Source organism: Hypanus sabinus, chromosome 7, assembly GCF_030144855.1.
Source record: "Hypanus sabinus isolate sHypSab1 chromosome 7, sHypSab1.hap1, whole genome shotgun sequence".
Classification (NCBI taxonomy): domain Eukaryota; kingdom Metazoa; phylum Chordata; class Chondrichthyes; order Myliobatiformes; family Dasyatidae; genus Hypanus; species Hypanus sabinus.
The window spans coordinates 171,679,322-171,704,019 of NC_082712.1; the positions used below are offsets into that span (position 1 = coordinate 171,679,322).

Here is a 24,698-nt window from a genome sequence, read left to right on the forward strand (position 1 = left end):
TTGGGAACTTGGGCTGGTGCTTTTATAGCATTGAGCTGTGACGAGACGGTACGGCCAGCCTCCTGCCAACCCTCCTCCCTCTGCAGCCTGGCTTGCGACCGGCCACGGCACGGTTGCTTCTCTCCACAGTGGACTTTTTTTTTACTGCAGTTGTGTTGCTTCTTGTAAAAATTGTACATAACTTATGTTTAATTTTGTGAAAGTTGTGCCTCCAATGCTAATTGTTTGTGATGCTGATGCATGGAAGTTCCCCGTTGCACCCATGCATACATATACAGGAGCTCAAACTTGACTTTGAATAAGGTAACTTATAGTAACTAAATAACCTACCAGATGAGGGAGAGGTCACAGGAAGAGCATAAAAGCTCTACCTGCACAGCACCGAAGGTTCGGTTCAGACCTTGGTCCCTGGTGTTCTAAGGTAGCAGCACTACCTGCTGCACTCCTCCATTTCTGTTTTATTTTATTGAGAGGTCAAGTGTGGAACAGGCCCTGCCGGCCCAGTAAGGCACATTGTTCAGCAACCCACTGACCGGGGCAGCACAGTAGACCAACGCTTTACAGTACCAGCAGCCTGGGTTCTATTCCCACTGCTGTCTGAAAGGAGTTGGTGCGTTCTCCCCGTGACCACATGGACTTCCTCTGGGTGCTCCGATCTCCTCCCACAGTCCAAAGACATACCAGCTGATAGGTTAATTGGTCATTGTAAATTGTCCTGTGATTAGGTTGCCGGGTGGCGAGGCTCGAAGAGCTCGAAGGGCCTACTCCATACTTACCTCAATAAATAAATAAAATTAACCTTAGCCTAATCACAGGATAATTTACAATGACTAATTAACCTGTCTTTGGAATGTGAGAGGAAACCAGTGCACCTGGAGAATAAACAAACCCCATACAGACAGCACCAGAATTGAACTCTGAACTCTGATGCCCCAAGATGTAATAGTGCCACGCTGACCTATTTTATATTTAGAATTTCAGCATGGTAACAGGCCCCTCTAGCCCAATGGCCTTGTGCCTTGCGACTACACCCTCATGACCGGATTTTGGACTGTGGGAGGAAACTGCAGTTTCCAGAAGAAGCCCGCGTAATCATATAGAGATTGTACAAGCTCTTTACATAGAACGGCAGAACTGAACCTGGATCACCGGCACTGTAATAGTGTTACACTAACCACTACACCACCATGTCATCTGTGTCCAATCCTGACGTCGATGCTGTCAGTGTGAAGTTTTCATGTCCTCCCTGTGAACACATGGGTTACTTCTGAATGCTCTAGCCTCCTCCCCCATCTCGGAGCCTTGCAGGTTGTCAAGTTGCCTTTAGTATGTAGGTCAGTGGTTGAATCTGGAATGAGATTTTGGGGATGTGGAAGGCATAAAATGTAGGATTAATATAAATGGGAGAGTGATAGTCGGACTCAGTGGGCCAAATGGCCTGTTTCCATGCTGTATGACTCCATGAATCTATGGTATGTGATGAATATCTCTACAATGGAGCAGCAAACTCTGTAGTTCAGGATTTTCACAGAGGAAAGGGCTTTACTTTTACTTGTTTTCACAGGAACATAAGGCTAGGTTGATCATTGAGTAGGTTTCTATAGGTCTGTACAACATTGTGAACTGGAGGACACGTACTGTTCTATATTCTATGCTCTGAGCCTGAGTAAGGGGAAGATTTGGCCAAACTTCAACACGGGACTGGAGGGAATGAACCCCTGGTTTCAGCAAATTAAATAATTGAAATTCTTGTTAGACCTCAGTTTTCTCTCAAGGCTTTGTGATTTCAAATAATTACAGATCGTAATTAAAATAGCAAGGGAAGTCAAATTTAAGCTTATTCAAGTATACACTGCCAGAGAAATTAGTTGAAAATGTGTAGAGAGACCAGGGCGACTGGTATTGTTCTGCTGAGAGCAAAGAATTTTAGGGGGAGATTTCAAATTTTGATTGATTTTGATGGAATACGTAATGAGAAAATGTTTCCTTTGGGAGTAACACAAACAAAATGCTGGAGGAACTCAGCAGGTCAGGCAGCATCTATGGAGAGGAATAACCTGTCCTGGCCCGAAATGGGGACTCTCCATAGAGCAAGGGTTCCCAAGCTTGGGTCCATGTACCCCTTGCTTAATGGCATTGGTCAAAGAAGGTTGGAAGCCCCTGCCACGGATGCTGCTCAACCTGCTGAGTTTCTCCAGCATTTTGTGGGTGCTACTCTGGATTTCCAGTATCTCTTGTGTTAATTGATCGTCTTGGGAGTCAGGTCAGCTGGAACAACTGGTTTTACTCCCAGAACTGTCGAGCAAAGAAGTTCAAGTTCACCTGACTGTACACATCCTCAACCAAATGAAACAACTTTCCCCCGGACCACAGTATATCCACAGAGCATATATCTCACACAGCACCCAAAACCAGCATATTACCATATATAAGTTAATAAAGTGATTTTCAAAATGCATGTGAAGTGCGCCGCACAGGTAAACAATAAACAGTAAACATTTCACTGTCCTGGTGATGAGACCTCGGTGGTGGCAGTGTACTCATTAGTCTCACAGACTGAGGGAAGCCTGGTGGTCCCAGTTTTGCTGCTTTCATACCTCCTTCCTGATGGTGGAGGATCAAAGTGATTACTTGTGGTCGGGATACTGAAAAGTGCTTCGGGCCCTTTGTCTAGAATGCTTCTGGTGGGGGGGGGGAGGGAGACCCCAGTGATCCTCTCGGCAGTCTTCACTGTCCTCCATAGGGTCTTGCAGACCGATACCTTGCAGCATCCGTACCACACAATGATGCAGCCAGGCAGGACGCACTCGATGTTGCTCCTGTAGAAAGTTGCTAAAAATGGGGGCGGGGAGCCTTGCACGCCTCAATCTCCTCAGAAAGTGTAGATGCTGCTGTGCCTCCTTGATTAGTGAAGAGGTTTCATGGGTCCAGGTTTGATCGTCGGATCTATCATCGGAGGCTTCAATGAGCAAAAGTGTTATAGTTTATTGTGCAGAATCCAGAAGGACGGTGGAGATATTTTCCAAAACAACTTCTGAAAGGAAATTCTGAATACACAAAATTTTTCTCTACTCTTAGCTGTAAGAAAGACAAACCTACAGTCAGTTTATACCATGACAGAATTGGAAACTGCTCAGTATTTTGGAAGTGCATCATAATAATGCCTGTGAAACATTTTAGATGGGATTAGGTCAAATAATAGTTCAGCATGAACTAGATGGGCCAAAGGGCCTGTTTCAGCTGTAGAGCTCTATGACTCTATTGTATCATTATTGCTTTCGAGTCTCAGAATGGACTAAGTACAAAGGTTATTCAGTACCAATGTAATTCGGTGCATTTTCACTGTTTCAGGATGTTCGGAGAGTCCCAGGCGTGGCTCCAACCATTGTCCGAGCCAACACAGAAGCCAATGAAAAGCGCCCCTTCATGTGTCCATACCCCGGGTGTAACAAGCGTTACTTCAAGCTCTCCCACCTGCAGATGCACAGCAGGAAGCATACAGGTAAACACTGCGTGGTCTTGGCTCATCGGGGCTCCTCTCGTAACTAAACAACAGTGAAAGCAGATCGAATGAATATCTAGTCACGTGAATCAAGTTTACCAAAAGTCGGGACCAGGCTCAGCACCATCTAGAAAACATGAGCTCTAGCTGGATGGGGCTGAGCTGGGGCAGTACCATCCAAACTGGTATTAAAACTGCATTAGGGATTGCATACGTGTTCCATATGTTCCACCTGTGACCACATGGGTTTCCTCTGGGTGCTCCGGTTTCCTCCCACTTTCCAAAGATGTACAGGTTGGTAGGTTGGTGAGTTGCGGCATGCTATGTTGGTGCTGGTAGTGTGGTGACTCTTGCAGTCTGCCCCAGCACATCACAAAACAACGTATTTCAATATATATTAAAGCCAGCCTTTAATCTTTAATGGGGCAGTTCAAATTCTCTGAGATTGAATAATAAGCCCATTCCCGTCCTGCCAACCACCACTTGCTGCCTGGAAAATAACTTCCTGACCTCAGGGTAGGTGACTCAGGGGGATCTCTTGGTACCCACCCAATTTAATTCCACTCCCCATTCCCATTCTGACATGTCAGTCTGTGGCCTCTTCTATTACCATGGCGAGGCCGCTCTAGATTGGAGGAGCAAGACTTCATATTCTGTTTGGATGGCCTCCAATCTTACAGCATGGACATCAATTTCTCCAACTTCTGGTAATGACTCCCTCCTCCCCCTTTGCTGCTTTTTCATTTCCTACTCCCTTACCCTTCTCTTCTCCCCAACTGCCTATCACCTCTCTCTGGTTCAAAGGTTCAATTTAATGTCAGGGAAATGAAAACAATATACATCCTGGAATGGTTTTTCTTCACAAACATCCACGAAAGCAAAGAAGTGCCCCAAAGAATAAACAACAGTTAAATGTGGGAACCCCAAAGTCCTCCCAACTCCTCTCCCTCCCATGCGAAAGTGGCAGCAAGCAACAATCCCCCCCCACCGACAAAAAAAAACAAACATCGGCACCCGCCACTGAGCACTCAAGTGTGAGCAAAGCAACTGCAAAGACACAGACTTGCAGTTACCCCAAAGACTTCGTGTTTCACCCGGCATTCGACATACCACAGGTTCTCTCTCTCCCCTAATAAGGGAGAGGGAAGTGTCTCCATTTTCCCAGCGAGAGGGGAGACATAACAAACAATTCATTGGCTTACGATGTTAAAAGTCCGTTATGTTGCTTTTTTTGAGCTCTGCGCCTGAAGATCGCAAAGATCCTGGGTCTTTGGGCACACAGCAGATATTTAGACTCCCCCATTGACACACAGGTCTCCTGATGTGACACCGACCCGCGATCTCCAGAGTTCTGATATAACTTAGGCTTCCAAATCCGAGCCGGACTCTCAGGCCGAACCCTTGGCGTGCCGAACAACGGCCAATCCTGAAAGCCCGAGAAGGGGTCCCATTCCTGCAAAGAACTGAAGTCAGCATCTAACTCCGTCAGGGTCTTCAAAGGAGCCCTGAAAGGGAAAAATAAAGATATTAAAGAAGGAAATAGAGCTGTTTCAGATGATGCAAGTAAAGGAGTCATCGTTTAGCACCTTCTTAACTTTGCCCCACCTCCTTCTCTTTCTCCTACAGTCCATTTTCCTCCATTGTCAGATTCCTTCTTTACTGCCCCGTCCCTTTTCTACAAATCACCTCACAGCTTCACGCTTCATCCCCCTCCCCTCACCTTCCCACTCACCTGGCTTCACCTATAATCTTCTAGCGTGTACTGCTTCCCCTCCCTCCACCTTCATATTCTGGCTTCTTCCCCCTTCCTTTCCAGTCCCGATGAAGGGTTTTGGCTCAAAATGTCATCTGTTTATTCCTCTCCTCTTCTGCCTGACTTGTTGGCTTTCTACGATACTTTTGTGTATTGTTCTGGATTTCCAGCATCTGCAGAATCTCATCTGTTTAGATTTTATTATGAATTCAGCATCCTGAGGACCAGGTAACATCAAAAACAACTTCATCTTCTATTCCTGGGCCGTTATCCCATTTAGAACTCAATCCTTTCCAGGGAGAATCTATTAGGGATTGTGCAATAAATATCTGAACGTGTGACAACGATGAGAGTGAGTTATAGTTGCCTCCTGAATGAAGGTATTTATCCAGGATAGCTTCCACCATATGGGGGATTTGGGACGTATTACCTTGAAATCCAAATTTCCTACTTGAAACTTAGCCAAATGTTATGGCCATTAATGGTTTAAATGCCTGCCAATTATAAAATCCCTAACTTCTAAACCCCAAAGGAAGTCGAATTTATTACATGATATGGCCGGCCAAGATTTGTCCCGTATGTACTCAGTTCAAGACTGTAGACCAATATAATAGATTTTTTTTGAATGGTTGAGCACTTTCTTGACTTGAGCTACAAATTAAATCTGATATCATAATCATAAAAAAAGTGAAAGGTCGACTTGTCAAGTTGAGAAACGTTTTCCCAATGAGAAATCTGATAATAAATATTGGCAGGAATAGGGGAAGGTTGTCAGTAACAGGAATAGAGAATTCCACTGGGAAACTCGAGCGGAATAAGCTTTTGCTGATAAGCTGTAGACACTACATATATCGATTCAAACATACCTCTAGGCTAGTTGCCTCAGTGCTCTGAGCTACTACAAAGGGTTTATTTTTCTGTGCACTCTGCATAATACAATCATAAACACGTTTATAAAGAACATATTTATAATTTGGTCATTCACAATCCAGGTTAAAAACATTACGTGGTTTATGATGTAAATGGCTCAAGTGTGCTCTAGCTTTGAAAAAACTCTCAGAGCGCAGCTTTCCTTAGTATGCTATATATGTCATTCTAATGGTGCCATTCACCCATCGTGCCCGCTCCACCATTCCATCCTCAGCTTCACCACCCTCTGGCTAAAGAACTGCTATCGTCAGCTAGCGTGATGCTTTACAGCCTGGGGCATCAGAGTTCAGAGCTGAATTCCGATGCTGTCCGTAAGGAGTTGTTACATCCCTTCCTGTAAGTGCATGGGTTTCCTCTAGGTCTCTGCCTCCCTCCCACATTCCAAAGATGTACTGCTCAGCAGGTTAGTCGGTCATTGTAAATTGCTCTGTGGTTAGGCTGGGGTTAAGTAGGTTGGTTGCTGGGTGGTGTGGCTCCTTGGTTTGAAAGGGCCTGTTCCACGCTCCACCTCTAAATACAAAATGAAGAAGTAAACCAAGAATGCACCAATTAGGCTGCACAAAAATCCAGTTTTAATATTCCAGTCCACTTGGATTGGATGTGAAAACTGCTCGCTGCTGACCCCTCCATGAGGACTGGTAGGTGAGTGTGACCTCTTCTATTTCAGGTGCAGAGGTCTTGTTTTGCTGAATGCTCCTTCACATTGAACAAACTAAGCATCATTTTCTCAAACTAAAGCACTTCATTCATGTGTTCCTGCACTTCACTCCCCAACCTTCTGGAGAACCTACCTACCTTTATTGAGAGATAATACTGATTTTCTTTTTATTCAATTGTTCCTCTGCCCTTTATTTATTGAGATACAGCATAGAAAGGCCCTTCTGGCCCTTCGAGTCACACCTCCCAGCAACCTCCGATTGAACCCCAGCCTGATCACAGGACAATTTACAATGACCAACTAACCTTCCAATCTGTATGTCTTTGGACTGTTGGAGGAAACCAGAGCACCCAGAGGAAATCCACGCAGTCACAGGGAGAACGTACAAACTCTTGGGTCACAGGTATTAAATGGGGCTGTGCTAACCACTATGTTACCAGGCTGCCCAAGTGGACTGTTTCCTGAGTAAATTGAGCCTGTCAATTCAAGTTAACACCCAGTTGTATTCCCTGCCTCACATCCATAAGACCAGGCAGATTTAGGCCATTCAGTCCATTGTGTCTGTTCCATCATTCCATCATGGCTGATTTATTATCCCTTTCAACCCCATTCTTCTGCCTTCTCCCTGTAACCTTTGATGCCCACATTACTCACAAACCTATTAACCTCTACTCTAAATATATCCAATGACTTGGCCTCCACCACCATCTGTGGCAATGAATTCCAAGAATTCATCTCCCTCTGGCTAAAGAAATCCCTCCTCATTTCTGTCTAAGGGATGTCCTTGTATTTTGAGGCTGTGTCCTTTGGTTCTAGACACCCCTACTATAGGAAACATCTTCTCAAAGTTTCAAAGTACATTTACTAACGAAGTATGTACACAGAACACAACCCCGAGATTTGCCCTCCCGCAGGCAGCCACAAAACAAAGAAACACCATGGAAGCTGTTCAAGAAAACATCAAACACCCAAAGTGCGAAATAAAGAACAAATTGCGCAAATGGCTAAAAATGAGCAATGGACACATAGAATATCAAAATCAAACCAGGAGCGCAGGAGTACTCAGTGTAGTTGTGCTCAGTGCTGCTAGTTGACTGCAGTCCACAGAGCCGGTCTTTGCCAAAGTGCCTCAGTTTGCAATGATCAAACTGCTCAGAAACAGCAAAGAAGAGTAACCAGATCCAGAAGCACAAGCAACGTGTGCTGAGTCTTCCCAAAGAGAATTCACAGGCATGAGCCCCTCCGTTTCCACTCTACTTAGGCCTTTCGATATTTGATAGGTACCCAACTCCTCTGTTGACACCATGTTGTCAGAAAACATTCTCACTTGAATAAAAGGAGATCTGACTAAATAGTTCAATGCTAAAAACAAATTTAATAAATCCCTGTGAGAAATTAAGAGCATAAGACCACAAGATATAGGAACAGAATTAGGCCATTTGGCCCATCGAGTCTGTGCCACCATTTCATCATGGCTCATCCATTTTCTCTCTTAGCCCCAATCTCCCAGCTTCTCCCTGTATTCCTTCACACCCTGACTAATCAAGAATCAATCAACCTATGACTTAAATATATCCAATGATTTGGCCTTCATGGCTGCTTGTGACAACAAATTCCACAGATTTCCCACTCTCTGGCTAAATAAAATCCTCATTATCCCCATTCTAAAAGGCTGTGTCCTCTGGTCTTAGACTCTCCCACCATAGGAAACAACTTCTCCACTCTATCCACATCTTTCAACATTCTTCTGAATTCCAGTGAGTAGAGGCCCATAGATGGTCCTCATATGACAAGCCTTTCAATCCCAGAATAATTTCATGAACCTCATTTGAACCCTGTCCAATAACAGCATATCCTTTCTTAAATAAGGGGCCCAAAACTGCTCACAATATTCCAAGCGAGGCCTGACCGATGCTTTACAAAGCCTCAGCATTACATCCTTGCACAATACGCAGTCCAGAATAGCTGATCCCCTAATGGTCTCAAATATTGAGGCAAAATTTGAGGCGGAGCCTCTACTGCTCCGGGATTGTTTCCATGGCAACTCTTGGCTCAATTTTCCATGAGGAATTTTGCTCCCGGCACTTGAGCAAGCTGGAAGGCCCTTTCTTTGCACACTGTGGCTGCTCTCACAGAATGGTTTTGATAGTCAGTGTGGCCAGACTCCCAGGCTTGTAAGTTGAAGATAAAGATTAAAGACTGGCTTTATTTGTCACATATACACGGACAATACAGTGAGATATGTTGTTTTGCATCAGATCAAATCGATGAGAATTGTTCCGGGCAGCAAGTGTCGCCATGCATCTGGCCCCTTCACAGCATGCCTAAAACTCGCAAACACTAACCGGGAAGTCTTTGGAATGAGGGAGGAAACCAAAGCACCCAGAGGAAACTGGTGGGGTTACAGGGAGAACGTACAAACTTGTCAGTAGGCAGCAGCAGCAGCGGGAATCGAACCCTGACCTTGAGTCAATGCTGTAAAGTGCTGCGGGAATCGCTTCAGTGCTGTGCTGCCCCAGTTATCAGAACAATTGCTTTTATCAGGGTCACTATTCTCATTACAAAGCTGGTGTTTAGGGCAGCAATGAAGGATCCCCCATCTTTAGCGGTGTTCAGGGCTCCCTTCACCACGTCAGTAACTCGGCTTCCACAATTGGCAATCATGCAAGTTCCAGCTGGAAACTCAGGAATACCATCACACTCAGATGTAGAAGAATTCTTCAGTGCTGTTTCTGTAAAATAATTCGTTTTACCAGTCAGTTAGTTAACCCTCAGCTGAACCCCTGAAGCTGGAGGACAGGTCTGGCTTCTATCCTTTGACCTGTTAGGCACAGAGGGTCACACCATAAAACCCTGATTCCAGCCAATTTAGCTCTCCAGGTCATTGAGGCACGCAAACTTCCAAACCTTACGTCAAGGTTGTGGTCTATAGCATCACTATTCAGTAGCAGGAAAATTAGTATGTTAAACTGCCTAAAGATATTACACCTTCCAAACATTTAACAAGTTATTCATCTGTAACACTAATATACAATTTCGACCACAAGACCGTAAGATGTAGGAGCAGAAGTGGGTCATTCGGCCCATTGAGTTTGCTCCACCATTCAATCATGAGCTGATCCAATTCTTCCAGTCATCCCCACTGCTCTGCCTTCTCCCCATTCTCTTTGACGCCATGGCAATTTAAAGAAAGTCCAGTTACTTTTCCCCCAGCAGCTGCCTTCTTCCACCTATTCTTATGGAGACTGTAATACTTGTGCCGCGAGAAATGTTCAGGTCTGTGAGCTGAACTGGTTGCAGAAGTTCGTGATGGCTTATTGAATTCACGTGGATGCAAGAAATTGACGCAGGAGGAGTCTACCTGGCCCTTAAGCCTGCTCCACTTTTCAGTTGCATTGTGGGTGATTACATGGAACACAGAAAAGTACAGCTCAGAACATTCGGCCCACAATATTATGCTGTCCTTTCAACCTCTTCCTTGATCAATCTAACCCTTCATTCCTACAACAGTCCATAGCCCCCCATTTTTTTCATCTGTGTGCCTGTCTTAAATGTCCCTAATGTATCAGCTCCTGTGTGTGCACTGTAGGTTCCTACCACGTCCTGTGTAAAAGACTTACCTCTGGCATCTCCCCTAAACTTTCTTCCAATCGCCTTCAAAAGATCTCACCTGGTATCAGCTACTGCTGCCCTGGTAAAAGGTCTCTGCTGTTCATTTTATCTATCATTAACCACCTTAAGTGTCTCAACAAGATCAGACATTAAAGAATACCAGCCTCATATGTTTACCAAAGCAAGACACAATAAAATGCTGGAGGAACACAACATCAATGGAAATGAACAAACAGCTGACATTTTGGGCAGAGACCCTTCATCAGGACTGGAAAGGAAGGGGAAGAACCCAGATTACAAAGGTGGGGGGAGGAGAAGGAGGATAACTAGAAGGTGATTGATGAAGCCTGGTAAGTGGGAAGGGTAAAGGGCTGGAGTGGAAGGAATCTGTTAGGAGAGGAGAGTAGATCATAGGAGAAAGGGAAGGAGGAGGGACACCAGGTGGAAGGTGATAGGTAGGTGAGAAAGGGTAAGAGGGGATAGAAGAAGAAGGGAGGGGGAGGGAATGGTTTTTTACCAGAAGGAAAAATTGATGTTCATGCCATTAGTTTGGAGGCTACCCTGAAGGAATACAAGGTGTTGCTCCTCCACTCTGAGGGTGGCCTCATCTTGGCACAAGTGGAAGCCATAGACCGACAGATCGGAATGGGAATGGGCATCAGAATGAGAATGTTTATTGGGTACTTGATTACTAATTTCATTAATCCGGCACAACAGTGTGGGTTGAAGACCGTTCCTGTGCTGTACAATTCTATATCCTATGTTGGTATGGACTCAGTGAGGCGAGAATCCTTTATTTGGGAATGACTTGTAATTCAGGTTGGATTGTCATGTTATATCCAACGGGTCACAGCAGAGGCCAAAGCAGCTGAATACGATACTGTTACACTGTGCAGAAAGCAACTCTGGGAATCTATGGTGAAGTGTGTGTACTTTAATGCAAGGAGTATAATGGGTAAAGGTGATGAACTCAAAGCACAGATAAGTACATGGATCTATGATGTTGTGGCCATTATAGAGACTTGGTTGAGAGTGGGTTAGGAATGTGTGCTTAATGTCCCAGGGTTTCAATGCTTTAGAAAAGACAGAGATTGGGTAAAAGAGGAGGTGGGGGGTGCGGGAGTTGTGTTACTAATCAGAAACAATATCACAGCTGCACTCAGAGGGGACTGAATCTATTGCTTCAGCAAGATAACTCCTTGAAACTTCAAAGTACATACTTCTGATAAGTTTAGCTGTAGTGAAGGAACCTTGGAATTAGCCTAGTAAATCTCTTCTTAACTGACTCCAATTCTTAAATAGAGACCAAAACCATACACAGTATTTCAAGTGTGGTACTCACTTCTAGCACTTCCTTCAATATATCCACATCACTGCCTATGTGAAGAACCCACCCCTTAAATTTAAAGAGAGTACCCCTTAAATCTTTTTCCTCTCACCTTAGCTCTCTAGTTTCAGACATCAGAGCTGTTTTTAAGCAGAGTTCTTTCTATTGGATATATACTTAGTGGTCACTGAGTGAACAGGTATCCTGTTCAGCTGATCATTAATGCAAATATCTAATCAGTTAATCATGTGGTAGCAACTCAATGCATAAAAGCACACAGACACGGTCAAGAGGTTCAGTTGCTGTTCAGACCAACCACACGATGGGGAAGAAATGTGATCTAAGTGATTTTGACCATGGAATGACTTGCTTCCAGATGGAGTGGTTCCAGTATCTCAGAAACTGCTGTTCTCCTGGGCTTTTCATGCACAACTGTCTCTGGAGATTACAAAAATATCCAGTGAGTGGCCGATCTGTGGGCAAAAATACCTTTTTAATGAGAGGGGTCAGAGGAGAATGGCCAGACTGGTTCAAGCTGATAGGAAGGTGATACAACAGTGGTGTACAGAAGAACATCTCTGCATGCACATGTTAAACTTTGAAATGGATGGACTACAGCAACAGAAGGGCAGGAACATAGGAGCCACTTAGAAGCCACTTTATTAGTTACAGGAGGTAACATTTTTAAGATAATTGATAGTGTATTTAAATAAGAAGTGCTTTCAGGACAGATTGATTTGTGAAGTTTTACACTTTTGGGGCAGTGTGATCTTCCAACATCATTGGTCCCTCCCTCCTGTCTATCCATTATTATGTAATCAACAAAATGTTTCACCATCCTCTCAGAAGGTTTGGACCCAACCCGTTCCAGAAAGTGATGATTTTATGGGAATGTTTTTCCACACTTTGCTGGCATTTCCTCTTGAAGCTGTCACAGAGTTGCATTCCACTCCTGAGTTATTGTTGACTTTTGACCATTCTCCAGCCAATGTTTATTTTTAATTTTAACAGTGAAGGACGATTAGTCCTCATTCTTTGCAAAAGAAATATTTAGATTTTTCTCTTTTTTAAAAACAGAAAGTAATCATGCAAATACTATAGTTGGCATGATGTGGTGAACTGCATGCTCCATGGCTAACATTCTTGTGGGTTACGAAGATTCTGTGGCTGTTAGCATTATTCCCCAGTTATCTCAAAAAAAGAATATATCTCATTAAGACTGATGTGATGGGTACTGTTGAAATATTAAAATGATTACATAGTGTTTTATCTGTAGACATTGGCTTTTGAAATATCTAATGAGAAACCTTTGACAAAAGCTTCCACTGAGAGAGTGGAATGATCTGCCAGTACAAGTGGTGCATGTGAGCTCGCTTTTAACGATTAACAGAAATTTGAATGGTAGGGGTATGGAGGGTTATGGCAGGTTGATGGGAGTAGGCAGTTTAAATGGCTTGGCATGGACAGGATGGGCTGAAGGGCCTGCTCTGTACTGTACTTCCCTATGATTTTCTGACTCTAAACCAAATAAAGGTAATAATATTGGTCAGGGAGACAACTAGAACACATCAACTTAAGACAAAAGAGAGAGATTAGGGATTGTTTTAAAAGAAATGTTTTAGATTGTGACATGTATTTCAAGAAACAAAGAAAACAAATCAAAATGTGTCTTTTCTTTAGAAAGCAACTTAGTACTGGAAAGAGAATATATTAAAAATGAGCTGGAAAAAAACAAACAAGTGATCTCCGGTTATTTTAATTTCATGGTGCTACAACAGGCACGAGGGGGAAATGTCCCTCTATTTGTGCTGAATGATTCAAAATATTGAGTCCAAATTCTGGCACCACTATTTGCTTTCAGGAAATCCATTGGAATTTTACTGCTAGATGGAAGTTCATGCTGAAAAATTAGGATAAATATGCATCTTAAGCAATTCCAAAGGAAATTTGATATCCTTCCACTGGCATTAGCTATGGAACAGAATATTATTTCTATATTAATCTCATGAGTGGGACAAATGTCACACAGAGATTGACAATTGTTCTTCCTTTTTTTTTAACCTCAAGGTCTTGGCCCTCATTCTATAGCCATGTTCAACCCTTGCTTCAAGGTCACTGCAGAGGAGATGGGTGTAAACTGAGTTTAATGTGATTGCAAAACTGATCAAAATTAAAACATATCCAGAAAATGATGAGAATGTGTTGTGGGATAAGTTTACGGACATAAATGATAACACAGAACTTGATAAGCATTCCCCCATAGATCAACTTCAGGAATGGTGGAATGAGTCCATATCTGATCCTTTGAGATCATCTTCAGATTACCACACCTCCCAACGCAAGGTGACTGGCATCTAACTCTCACTTTTTTAGGCCCGAGTCTTGTGCGTGTTGCTCTGGATTTCCAGCATCTGCAGAACCCCAAACAAGAGAAAAATCTGCAGATGCTGGAAATCTAAAGCAACACACACAAAATGCTAGAGGAACTCAGCAGGCCAGTTCTATGGAAAAGAGTAAACAGTCGACGTTTCGGGCCAAAACCCTTCAGCAGGATGACAAAATCCCTTGTGCTTATCCTTTCTTCTCGGACAGACCCAAGGGATTGAGATGACCTGGTCTGGTGGGTTCTGGGATGGCTGATGGTGGAAATGCGACTTTTTCACAGGTGGTGCAGGAGAAGCTGTCAATAGGGATGGGAGTGGGCTTTGTGGGGCAGTGCACTCCCTTTTTCCATTTAATGTAGACCTTTAGTGTACTCACAATGCACAGTCTTGAGGTTTACCTGTACAATCCTGAAGGCTCCCAACCCACTTTGAAGTTGCAAGAACCAGGTATTCCCAGAGATGTTACATTTCCCTATGGAAGCTACTTTGAGCATCCTTTACCTACTGATGGGAATATTTATAAGGGGGCTAACACCTATTTAATTTACCCCTTTTCCACATTATTTTGCCCCAAGTCACTCAGTGCCATGACTGCCACAGAAAATCCAAGTCAGACCATAAGGTATAGTAGCAGGTTTAGGCTGCTCCACCATTCAATTATGACTGAATGTTTTTCTTCAACCCCATTCTCCTGCTTTTGCCCGTAGTTTTTAACACCCTTACCAATCAAAAGCCTATCAAAAACACAGGAGTTTCTGCAGATGCTGGAAATCAAGAGTAACGCACACATAATGCTGGAAGAACTCAGCAGGTCAGGCAGCATCTATGAAGAAGGATAAGCAGCTGATGTTTTGGGGTCTCCTGACTCTTCTCCTGATGAAGGGTCTCAGCTTGAAACTTCTCACCATAGATACTGCCTAACCTGCTGAGTTCCTCCTACATTTTGTATGTGTCACTCAAGAGCTTACCAATCTCTGCCTTAAACATGCCAAATGATTTGGCCTCCAAAGCCGTTTGCGGCCACAAATTCCACAGTTTCTCCACCTTCTGGCTGAAGAAATCCCTCCTCTTCACTGTTTTAAAGTGGCCTCCCTTCTCTGCGTCTGTGCTCTCATCTTAGAATCTCCTACTAATGGAAACATCCTCTCCATGTCCACTCTATCAAGAACTTTCATTATTTGATAGGTTTTAATGAGATTCCCCCCCCCCCATTGTTCTAAATGCTAGTGAGTACAAGCCAGAGACATCAATCACTCCTCATGTGTTAACTCTTTCATTCCTGGGATCACTCTCATGAACCTTCTCTGGATCATCGGCAGTCCCACGTATTCTTCCTTAGATACAGTAGCTCAAAATTGATCACAAGTACAAAGTGAAAAGTAAATTTAATTTCAGAGTACATTTATGTATCCATGTAGTACCCTGGGATGTATATTCTTGTGGGCATTCTCAGTAAATACAAAGAAACACAATAGAATCAATGAAAGATGACACAACCAATGTGCAGAAAACCAGAAAATTGTGCCATTGCAAAAAGAAAAACAAACAAAATAACAATAATAAATAAGCAACAAATATCGAGAACATGAGATGAAGAGTCCTTAAAGGCGAGTCCATAGGTTGTGGGAACTGTTCAGTGATGGGGTGAGTGAAATTATCCCCTCTGGTTCAGAAGCCTGATGGTTGTCAGGTCGAAACTTTTCCTGAAGCTGGTGGTGTGAGTCCTGAGTCTCCTGTAGCTTCTTCCTGATGGCAGCAGTGAGAAGAGAGCATGAGCTGGATTGTGGGGGTTCTTGCCTATCCTGTGTCAGCCTTCCATGTAGATTGCTCAGGGGTGGTGAGGTCTTTACCAGTGACTGAGTGGGCTGTACCCATTACTTTTTGTAGGCTTTTCCATTCAATGATATGACAGTAGAATAAAGGCCTTCATTGCAAAGGTGATGGAAAACAAAGGCCATTTTTCACTACAATTGTTCAGTACTCTGGTGGGACGTCTGGAATACTGGGTACAGTTTGTCTCCTTATTTCAGGAAGGATGTATTTACCTTGGAGGAATGTTTATTGGATTGATTCCAGCCATGAGGGAATGAATTTACAAGGAAAGATTAAGCAGATTGGGCTCAGGCTCCTGAGAGTTTAGAAGAATGAGCGATGAGCTTATGGCAACGTATCACATCCACAGGAGAGTTTATTTATTTAGAGATACAGCATGGAATTTGCCCTTCCAGCCTTTTGAGTTGTGTCACCCAGCATCCCACTGATTTAACCCTAGCCCAATCACAGGACAATTTACAATGACCAATTAATCGACCAATCAGTATGTCCTTGGACTGTGGGAGGAAACCGGAGCACCAGGAGGAAACTCATGCATTCTGTGGGGAGGGTATGCAGTCTCCTTACAGAGGACATTGGTATTGAACTCCCAACGCTCTGAACTGTAATACTGTCAAGCTAAATGCTATGCTACTGTGATGGAGAGAATGATTCTATATACATGGGGGAGATCTACATCTCGAGGGGACGTAGTTTCAGGTTAGGGGGATGGTTATTTAATGCTGAGAAGAGCAGTAAGATTTTCCCTCAGCAGGCTCTTTCCCCTGAGGTTACACTAGAGGTCATAGGTTAAGAGTGAAAGATAAAAGGAGAACCTGAGAGGGAGCTGCTTCTCCAAGAGCATGTGTGTGTGGAACGAGCTGTCAGCAGAGGTGGTAGATGTGGGTTCCATTTCAACATTTAAGAGAAGTTCAGTTAAGTACTTGAATGGGAGGTGTATGGAGGGCTATGGTCTAACTGTGGATCAACAGGACTTGGCAAAATAACGGTTCGACATGGACTAGATGGGCCAAAGGGTCTGTTGCTGTGCCACAGCACTCAATGACTCTGAGGTTATAAATGTCTAAGCCAGGCTGTTGTGGAAGCTGAATCACTACATACAATTAAGGCTGATATATGAGAGAATCAATGGACAAAGTGAGGCCAAAATCAGATCCCATTTCTATGCTCCCAGGTTCATGAGGAACCCAATATAATCATTAAGATTAATGGTTGAAGGCCGAATGTTTCAATTTAAGGTTCTCTCCCCACAACAAAGGCTTCCATCTCCTCCCTGGAGTCCACCTTCCTCAAAAGCCCTGCCCGTATTTTTGTAACTCTCAGTAGCAGATCCTTTAAATCTCACCCCAACCAGCTCTCCCCCTCCTCCTGAAGGCAGAAAAACTCATACTGAACGAACCCAGGGACGATTGCGAGTGACAGCTAAGGGCTGTCGAAAAGGAAGAGTAATTTGTCATCTGAAGCAAAAAAATCCTTCTGCCGGATTGTAGACACAGATGGGACTGCAGTTTCAGTTAAAATTCCACAGGATCGTCAGATGGTGTTTTCAGAGATGCATTGGGACCAAACAAAATAGAAATAAATCTTCCAGAAAGATCCCATAGACATTTTCTTTGAAGCAGCTATTGTGAATTGGAGATGATAGCAGCATTTTGGAAGAGCTTACTTCCCCTCTTTATGGATGAGGCCAACACACATCTGTTTCTTAAGATTTTGTCATCCCATTTCATACCCCTTTATGTACTGGGTCCATATCAAAAAATAAATCAGAACCAAGGTGCCAAAAGGAAAATGAAAACTTTATGAACTTGACACCAGGTCAATAAGCCTATTGAGCCACTCAATTTGATCACGGCCAATCTCTACTCGGCCCCGTCTGCTCTTCATAGCTCTGTATCTCTTGATCCGTCTCGTCCAATAAGAATCTTGCAGTTAATTTATTTGTACTGAAGGAGTACAGCCTGATCCCCACTCAAAAGCCATCCCACCTGGGTAAGTGGAAAGTTTTCTTTCTGGATTTTGCTCAAGTGAAATTGACCTCCAATTGACATTTAGTTGCTGTGAAAACATGTCAGAAAACCTGAACCCTGAAGACAGCAGTGGGTAAATGTCAGTTCATCTTGAGATATTGCCTACGATAGCCAAGCATAACATCTGACACCACCCAAGCCATATGTTTTAAAACATGAACACTTAAATATTGCTTAAAAAAAGAGCATACGTTATCTTCCAAGTTTTAATTCAATCCATAGCCTTTTACTTCATTCTAATATCTAAAACATATGACCTTATAAAAATGCTGGAGAATCAAAGATGTGTAGAAAAATTCAAACTGTTTTAATTGCAGGAGCAACTAAAGGGCTTTTCTCGTCACTGCACTGTGCTACCAGAATTTGTTTTAATATGTCAAGGACTGACTCTCAAAGAGCCGCAGTGCCTGGAGGAGGTTCTGTGGTCAGAGTGTAATTGACCACTTTCAGCACCTCTGACAGTTTCTGTAGATGACACAAAATCAATTAAGCTGAAACAACTCTGAAATGTTGCACGAGCAAACCCCCCCCCCCACCCCCCCACCACCACCACCAACCCCTGTCCATTTTCTCTTGGCCGGATGATCTTCCGTGTTTTTACAATTAAGCAAATACAGCCACTTAACTTTTGTCATGCCAGCAAGCGGACACAAGAAACAGGCGAGGTGACCAGCAGCAGCTGCCTGAAGGAGCAGGCAGATCAGAGAGAGACGGGGAGCAAAATGATAGCAATAGCATGCGGCGGGCATTGGGGGGCAGAGATCACTTCAGTTCAATTTTATGGGCTGTAAATTACCTAAATTACAGATGAAAAAAATGGGAAATAAGCAAGGCAAAGCAGCTCAGAGTATACTTGGTGATTTATTTATTACCATTTGTGACTTCAGGAAGTCTTATAACATTTTACTAATACTGAAGTACTTTTGAAATGCAGCATCTGTGGTAATAGGTGAACTTTAGCAGCCAATGGTCAGACCACATCTGTATTGTATTCAGTTCCGAACGCTCCATTAAAGAAACAATGTGGAGGCTTTGGAGAGGGTGCAGAAGAGGTTTACCAAGATGCTGCCTGGATTAGAGGGTATGAGCTGTAAGGAGAGGTTTGACAAACTTTTGTTTTCCCTGGAGCAGCAGAAGCTGAGAGGAGACCTAATAGAAGGTTTTAAATTATGAAAGTCACAGGTAGACTGCTAAGCATTTAAATAGAGAGTGGGAAAGTTCAAAGGAGGTGAGTAGGCAAGGTTTTGTTTACAGAGAGGGGTGGGTGCCTGCGATGCTCTACAAGGGGTGATGAGGAGATATGAGAGGGTTTTAGGAAGGCAAGTGAGCAATGGAGGGATAGGGATCATGCGCAGGTAAAGGGAGTTAGGCGTCTTTGGCTTAATTAGATCAGCACAACATTGTGGGCCAAAGGGCCTGTTCTTCTGCTGTGCTGTTCTAGGCTCGACGTTCAACGTAGCACAGTGAGAACCCACTTGTGGCTGGATTTATATCGATGATCAGGCCTTCAATACTAATGCCTGAGCATTGGTTTGGCTGCGATAATGGGAGTCATAGAGTGATAGGGCACCACCGCACAGAAACAGGCCCTTTGGCACAGCTAGTCCATGTTGAACTGTCACTCTGCCAAGTCCCATTGGACCATAGCCCTCCAGACCCCTCCCATCCATTTACTCATCCAAGCTTCTCTTAAGTGTTGCAATCAAACCCACATCCACCACTTCCTCTGGCAGCTCATTCCACACTCGCACCCCCCCCCCCCCCCCCAGTGAAGAGGTTCTCCCTCAGGTTCTCTTTAAGTATTTCTCCTTTTACCCTTAACCTATGACCTCTAGTTCTAGTCTCACTCAACATCAGTGGAAAAAGCCAGCTTGAATTTACCCTATCTATACCCCTCATGATTTTGTATACCTCTATCAAATCTCCCCTCATTCTCCAACTCTGGGCTGTGAAACTTAACAAAATGCTGGGGATCTCTGGGGATCATTCATGGAGAGAAATGGACAGTCAATGTTTTAGGTCAAGAACTTACATCCAGACTGCAGAGTGGACCTGGGTCTGACTGAGTAACGAGGGGTGGCTAGAACTGGGATTGGAGATAGAAATACTCCCGTCCCTGTATTCCAAATTGGAGTATCCCAGACTCCAATTCCAGTACAGAATCAGATTCCAAACTGGGACTGAAGTCCCAAGTGCTTTTATATTTCCCACTGCCTTCAAACTCACTAGTTGACTGGAAAATTTGTTATATCAAATTGAATTTGAAGGCAGAATACAGGGTTAACTGTGCGATTCTTAGTTGTGTGGGGGTGCAAAGGGATCTTGGAGTCAATGTCCATTCATCACTTAATGTTGTCATGCAACTTGATTGAATGGTTAAGAAGGTGTATGGTGTGTTGGCCTTCATAAGATGGCAAACTGAGTTCAAGAGCTGCGAGGTTAGACCACACCTGAAGTATTGTGTTCAGTCCTGGTTGCTTCAGTATAGAAAGGATGTAGAAGTTACAGAGAGGGTGCAGAGGAGGGTCCAGGATGCTGCCTGGATTGGAGATTATGTCTTCTGAGGATAGTTTGAGTGAGTGAAGGAGGATGAGCAATGACTTGATGGAGGTGTACAAGAAGGCAAGAGGCATAGATTGAGTGGACAGCCAGAGACTTTGTTCTAGGGTGGAGATGTCTAATATGATGCAGTGATTTGAAGAAAGTATAGGGGGATATCAGAGGTAAGTTTTTGTTTAGACAGAGTGTTGAATGCTTGGAACACCCTGCCAAGGGTGATGGTAGAGGCCTATAGATTAAGGACACTCTTAGACAGTCACATGACTGATAGAAAAAGGAGGGCTACATAGGAGGGAAGAGTTAGATGGATCCTAGAGTGGGTTAAAACGTTGGCACTACATCATGGGCCAAAGGCCCTGTGCTGTGCTGTAGTGTTCCATGTCCTGTGTATCACTGTGTAACCCATAAAACAAAAGTGAAGTAAGAGTGCGTTTGGATATTAAATGGAGTAACATCCAAAAGTCACCAAAGACCCCAAGATGTCAGATTATTGTGATTATACTGTAATTGTTAATTGTCCAAAGCCAAGTGAAAACTGTATTCACAATATCTTGGCCTCTTGCTCATCGTTCGCTCATCACCCAGTTCACTATCCGTGCCATCAGTTGCCAGACACAATTCAGCAACGTCCTCCCATGATTTCCTCTTCTCACTATAACCTTTAAAACCCTGTTTAAAACCACTTGCTTTACTCTTCTCATCTGGCATCCCTTTCCGTGTGGCTCAAAGCTCACGTAGTAAATTGGTAACATGATTTATTATTGTCGCCTGTACTGAGGTACAGTGGAAAACTGGAATATCTCTCAGCAGGTCAGGCAGCATCTATGGAGGGAGATAAACAGTCGATGTTTTGGGCCAAGGACCTTCATCAGCACTGGAAAGGAAGAGGGCAGAAGCCAGAATAAGAAGGTGTGGGAGGGGCAGCGAAGCAGTACAAGCTGGCAGGTGATTGGTGAAGCCAGTTGAAGGGGATGAAGCAAGAAGCTGGGAGATAATAGGCAGAAAAGGTCAAGGGCTGAAGAAGAAGGAATCTCTTAGGAGAGGACAGTGGACTATCGAAGAAAAGAGAGGAGGAAGGGAATCACGAAGGTGATGGGCAGGTGAGAAAAAGAGAAGAGGTGAGAGGAGATCCAGAATGTTGAAATGGAAAAGCTTTTCTAGCATTCTATCCATATTGATCAATACATTACAACAGTGCATTAAGGTCACTGAAGTTAAACAAGAACAGAGTGCACAATAAAGTGTAACAACTACAGAGAAAGTTCTGGCTCAGTCTCTTCCCATTCCAGAATGTTCCGCACCCTCTGGATGACAACCTTTACTCCAGCACCAGAGAGGCACCTCTCCATACAGGAGCTTACAGAGTTATTTGTATGCTCCCAAACTCCTATAACACTTGCTCATCCTATTTGTGTAGACTCTTGGACTAAGCCCCTTCAACAGGTTTCAGCGTGCAGAGTCAAGTCGGGAGCCGCCTATCCTCTGAAAACTCCTGAAATTACTCTCAAAACATCCACTCCTCCACTGACTCCGTCTACGCTTCACCCTGCCTCGGGAAAGCGGCCAACATAATCAAAGACCCCACCCTCCCCGGTCATTCTCTCTTCTTCCTCCTCCCATTGGCAGAAGACAAAAGCCCGAGAGCACATCTAGCCAGGCTCAAGGACAGCTTCTACCCCCTTGTTATCAGATTCTTAAACTGACCTCTTGTACGCTAAAAAGATGAACTCTTGATCTCCCAATCTACCTTGCTGTAGCACATGAAGTTTATTTACTTACTTGCATTGTTCATAACAACATACTCTGTGGAGCACACACAAAATATGTGTGTTGTAGAGTAGCATAATAGTTAGCATAACGTTTTATGGTACCAGAAACCCGCGTTTAATTCTCGCCGCTGTCTGATAGGAGTCTGTACAACCTTTCTGTGTCCACATGGGTTTTCTCCGGGTGCTCCGGTTTCCTCCCACAGTCCAAAGACATACCGGTTAGTAGGTTAAATGGTCATTGTAAATTGTCCTGTGATTAGGCTAGGGTTAAATTGGGGATTGCTGCCCAGTGCAACTTGAAGGACTGGAAGGGCCCGTTGTGCGCTAAATTAAGATGCTGGAGGAATTCAGCAACAATGGAGGGGAATAAACGGTTGACTTTTTGGGCTGGGACCCTTCATCAGGATTGGAATGGAAGGGGGCAGAAACCAGAATAAGAAGGTAGGGTTAGTGGAAAGGTGTACAAGCTGGCAGAATATGGTGTCTATGATGCTATGTTCATATTTTCCATTTTATGTCCTCGATGTACTTAGGAATGGAATGATCTGACTGCATGGCATGCAAACAGAAGCTTTTCACTGCATCTGGGGTTTTTTAATGGTTGTCCATTGCGTCTGATGATGACAGGAGACCTGTGCAGGAAAGTTTTCAAAGTTTTTAAAGCAGGGAAAGCTGTTGCTCTGGGGCAGTTCCGTTCTCTTGAGCTCAGAGTTCTGGGTCCAGTGGCGCAAGCAAGCGGCACGAACTGGGGAATTCCTTGGTTTCAGTGGATGGCCATGATGTCCTCTGCGCCTCTTCACGTCCTTTCCTCTCAACAGAGCTTTGCAGAAGTGCCTTCCTGGCCATTGGATCTCACTTGTAGATCTCATTTGCCCAGACCGCCAGAGCTGAATTCACTTGCTAGGACAGATGTGTCCCTATCTCACATCTATGAGATTGCTGGCTAACTCTGCCTGTCGAAGCGGTGTACCAGGCTGTGGCCGTAGTCATATGCAAACAGCTACTTGGAGCAGCAAGTGAGGGCTGAGTGTCCGGTAAGGACCAACGGTGAGTGAGCTGCCCTGAAATGGACACGACAAGCCCCTTCTCCAGGGGGGGCTTCCCCTCCCCTGGACACCCCATACACCCCTATGTGTCTGGGTGCATGTGGCAATAATAAGCCAATTCTAATTCTGCCAACTTTTCTGGAATGCCACCTGTTTGTTCTGTGTCAATGTGGCGGCCACCTCTTGGGAACCCTCAGCCATCCAGATGTTCTAACGTGACTCCAGCTGCCCTTTTAGCTCGGAAACTCTGGGCTTGAAGTTAAGTTGGAGACAATTTATACAGTCATTGTCCCCCGCTCGCCCCCAGACCAATTCCTGAACACAGGGTGCATTAACTCCAGGCTTCAAATGTCCATCCGCAAACTACAAAAGGTTTGGTTGTACAGATGTACAGTCAGATGACAGTGAACTTGATCTTGAATCAGAATCAGATTTATTATCGCTGACTTACATTATGAAATGTATTGCCTTGTGGTAGCAATACATTGCTCCTTTGTTCATATGACATAGGCGATCATGGTCTCTCTTTGGCCAGGATTGTTCTTGGCAAAATTTTCTACACCCGTGGTTTGCCATTGCCTTCTTTTGGGCAGTGTCTTTACCAAATGGGTGACTCCAGCCATTATCAATACTTTTCAGAGATCGCGTAACCAGAACTTGAGATGTGCACCAGCTGCTCATACGACCATTCACCACCTGCTCCCAAGGCTTCATGTGAACCTGAGTAGGTGACTAAGCAGGTGCTACACCTTGCCCAAGGGTAGCCTGCAGGGTAGTGGAAGGAGGAGAGAATTATCTCCACCCCGTCACGCAAGTAGTACCTAAATGATAGAAAAATGGAGGGCTATGTGGAAGGGAAGGGTTAGAAGGGTTAGATAAACCCACATCATACTACAGATGTGCAGTAGAGAGCATTGGAGCAAGCTACATTACTGCATGATACAGAAACTGAACTGCAGCAGTTTTTAAGACTCTACACCAGGTAGTCAAAACTTCCCAATGCATCACTGGTACCAGCCACCCATCATAAAGGACGTATATACAGAAAGGTGCTGGAAAAGTGCCAGTAACATCATGAAGGATCCACCTCTCCCCACTCAAGGACTGTTTGTCCCATTCCCATCTGGAAAGAGACCACCAGACTAAGCAGTAAGGCTGATCAACACCCCCACCCACAAACCCACCCATCCACACCAACCATCACTACTTTATCATTTCCTATTTGTTATCTTATCTACAAACACTCCTGTGCCTAGCACCATTTTATGGACCTACAATCAACCTTTGTATGTAAG

General features: G+C 44.1%; 1 protein-coding gene across 2 annotated transcripts in view; it reads left to right on the plus strand.

Annotated features, from left to right (window-relative positions):
• LOC132397398 (Wilms tumor protein homolog) overlaps positions 1–24,698 on the plus strand; it is a 144,424-nt gene that overhangs the window by 95,544 nt on the left and 24,182 nt on the right. For both annotated transcript variants that reach the window (XM_059976119.1, XM_059976120.1), the window contains exon 5: positions 3,352–3,502. In XM_059976119.1, coding sequence (XP_059832102.1) covers positions 3,352–3,502 — 151 coding nt within the window. The remainder of the gene's footprint in view (positions 1–3,351; positions 3,503–24,698) is intronic.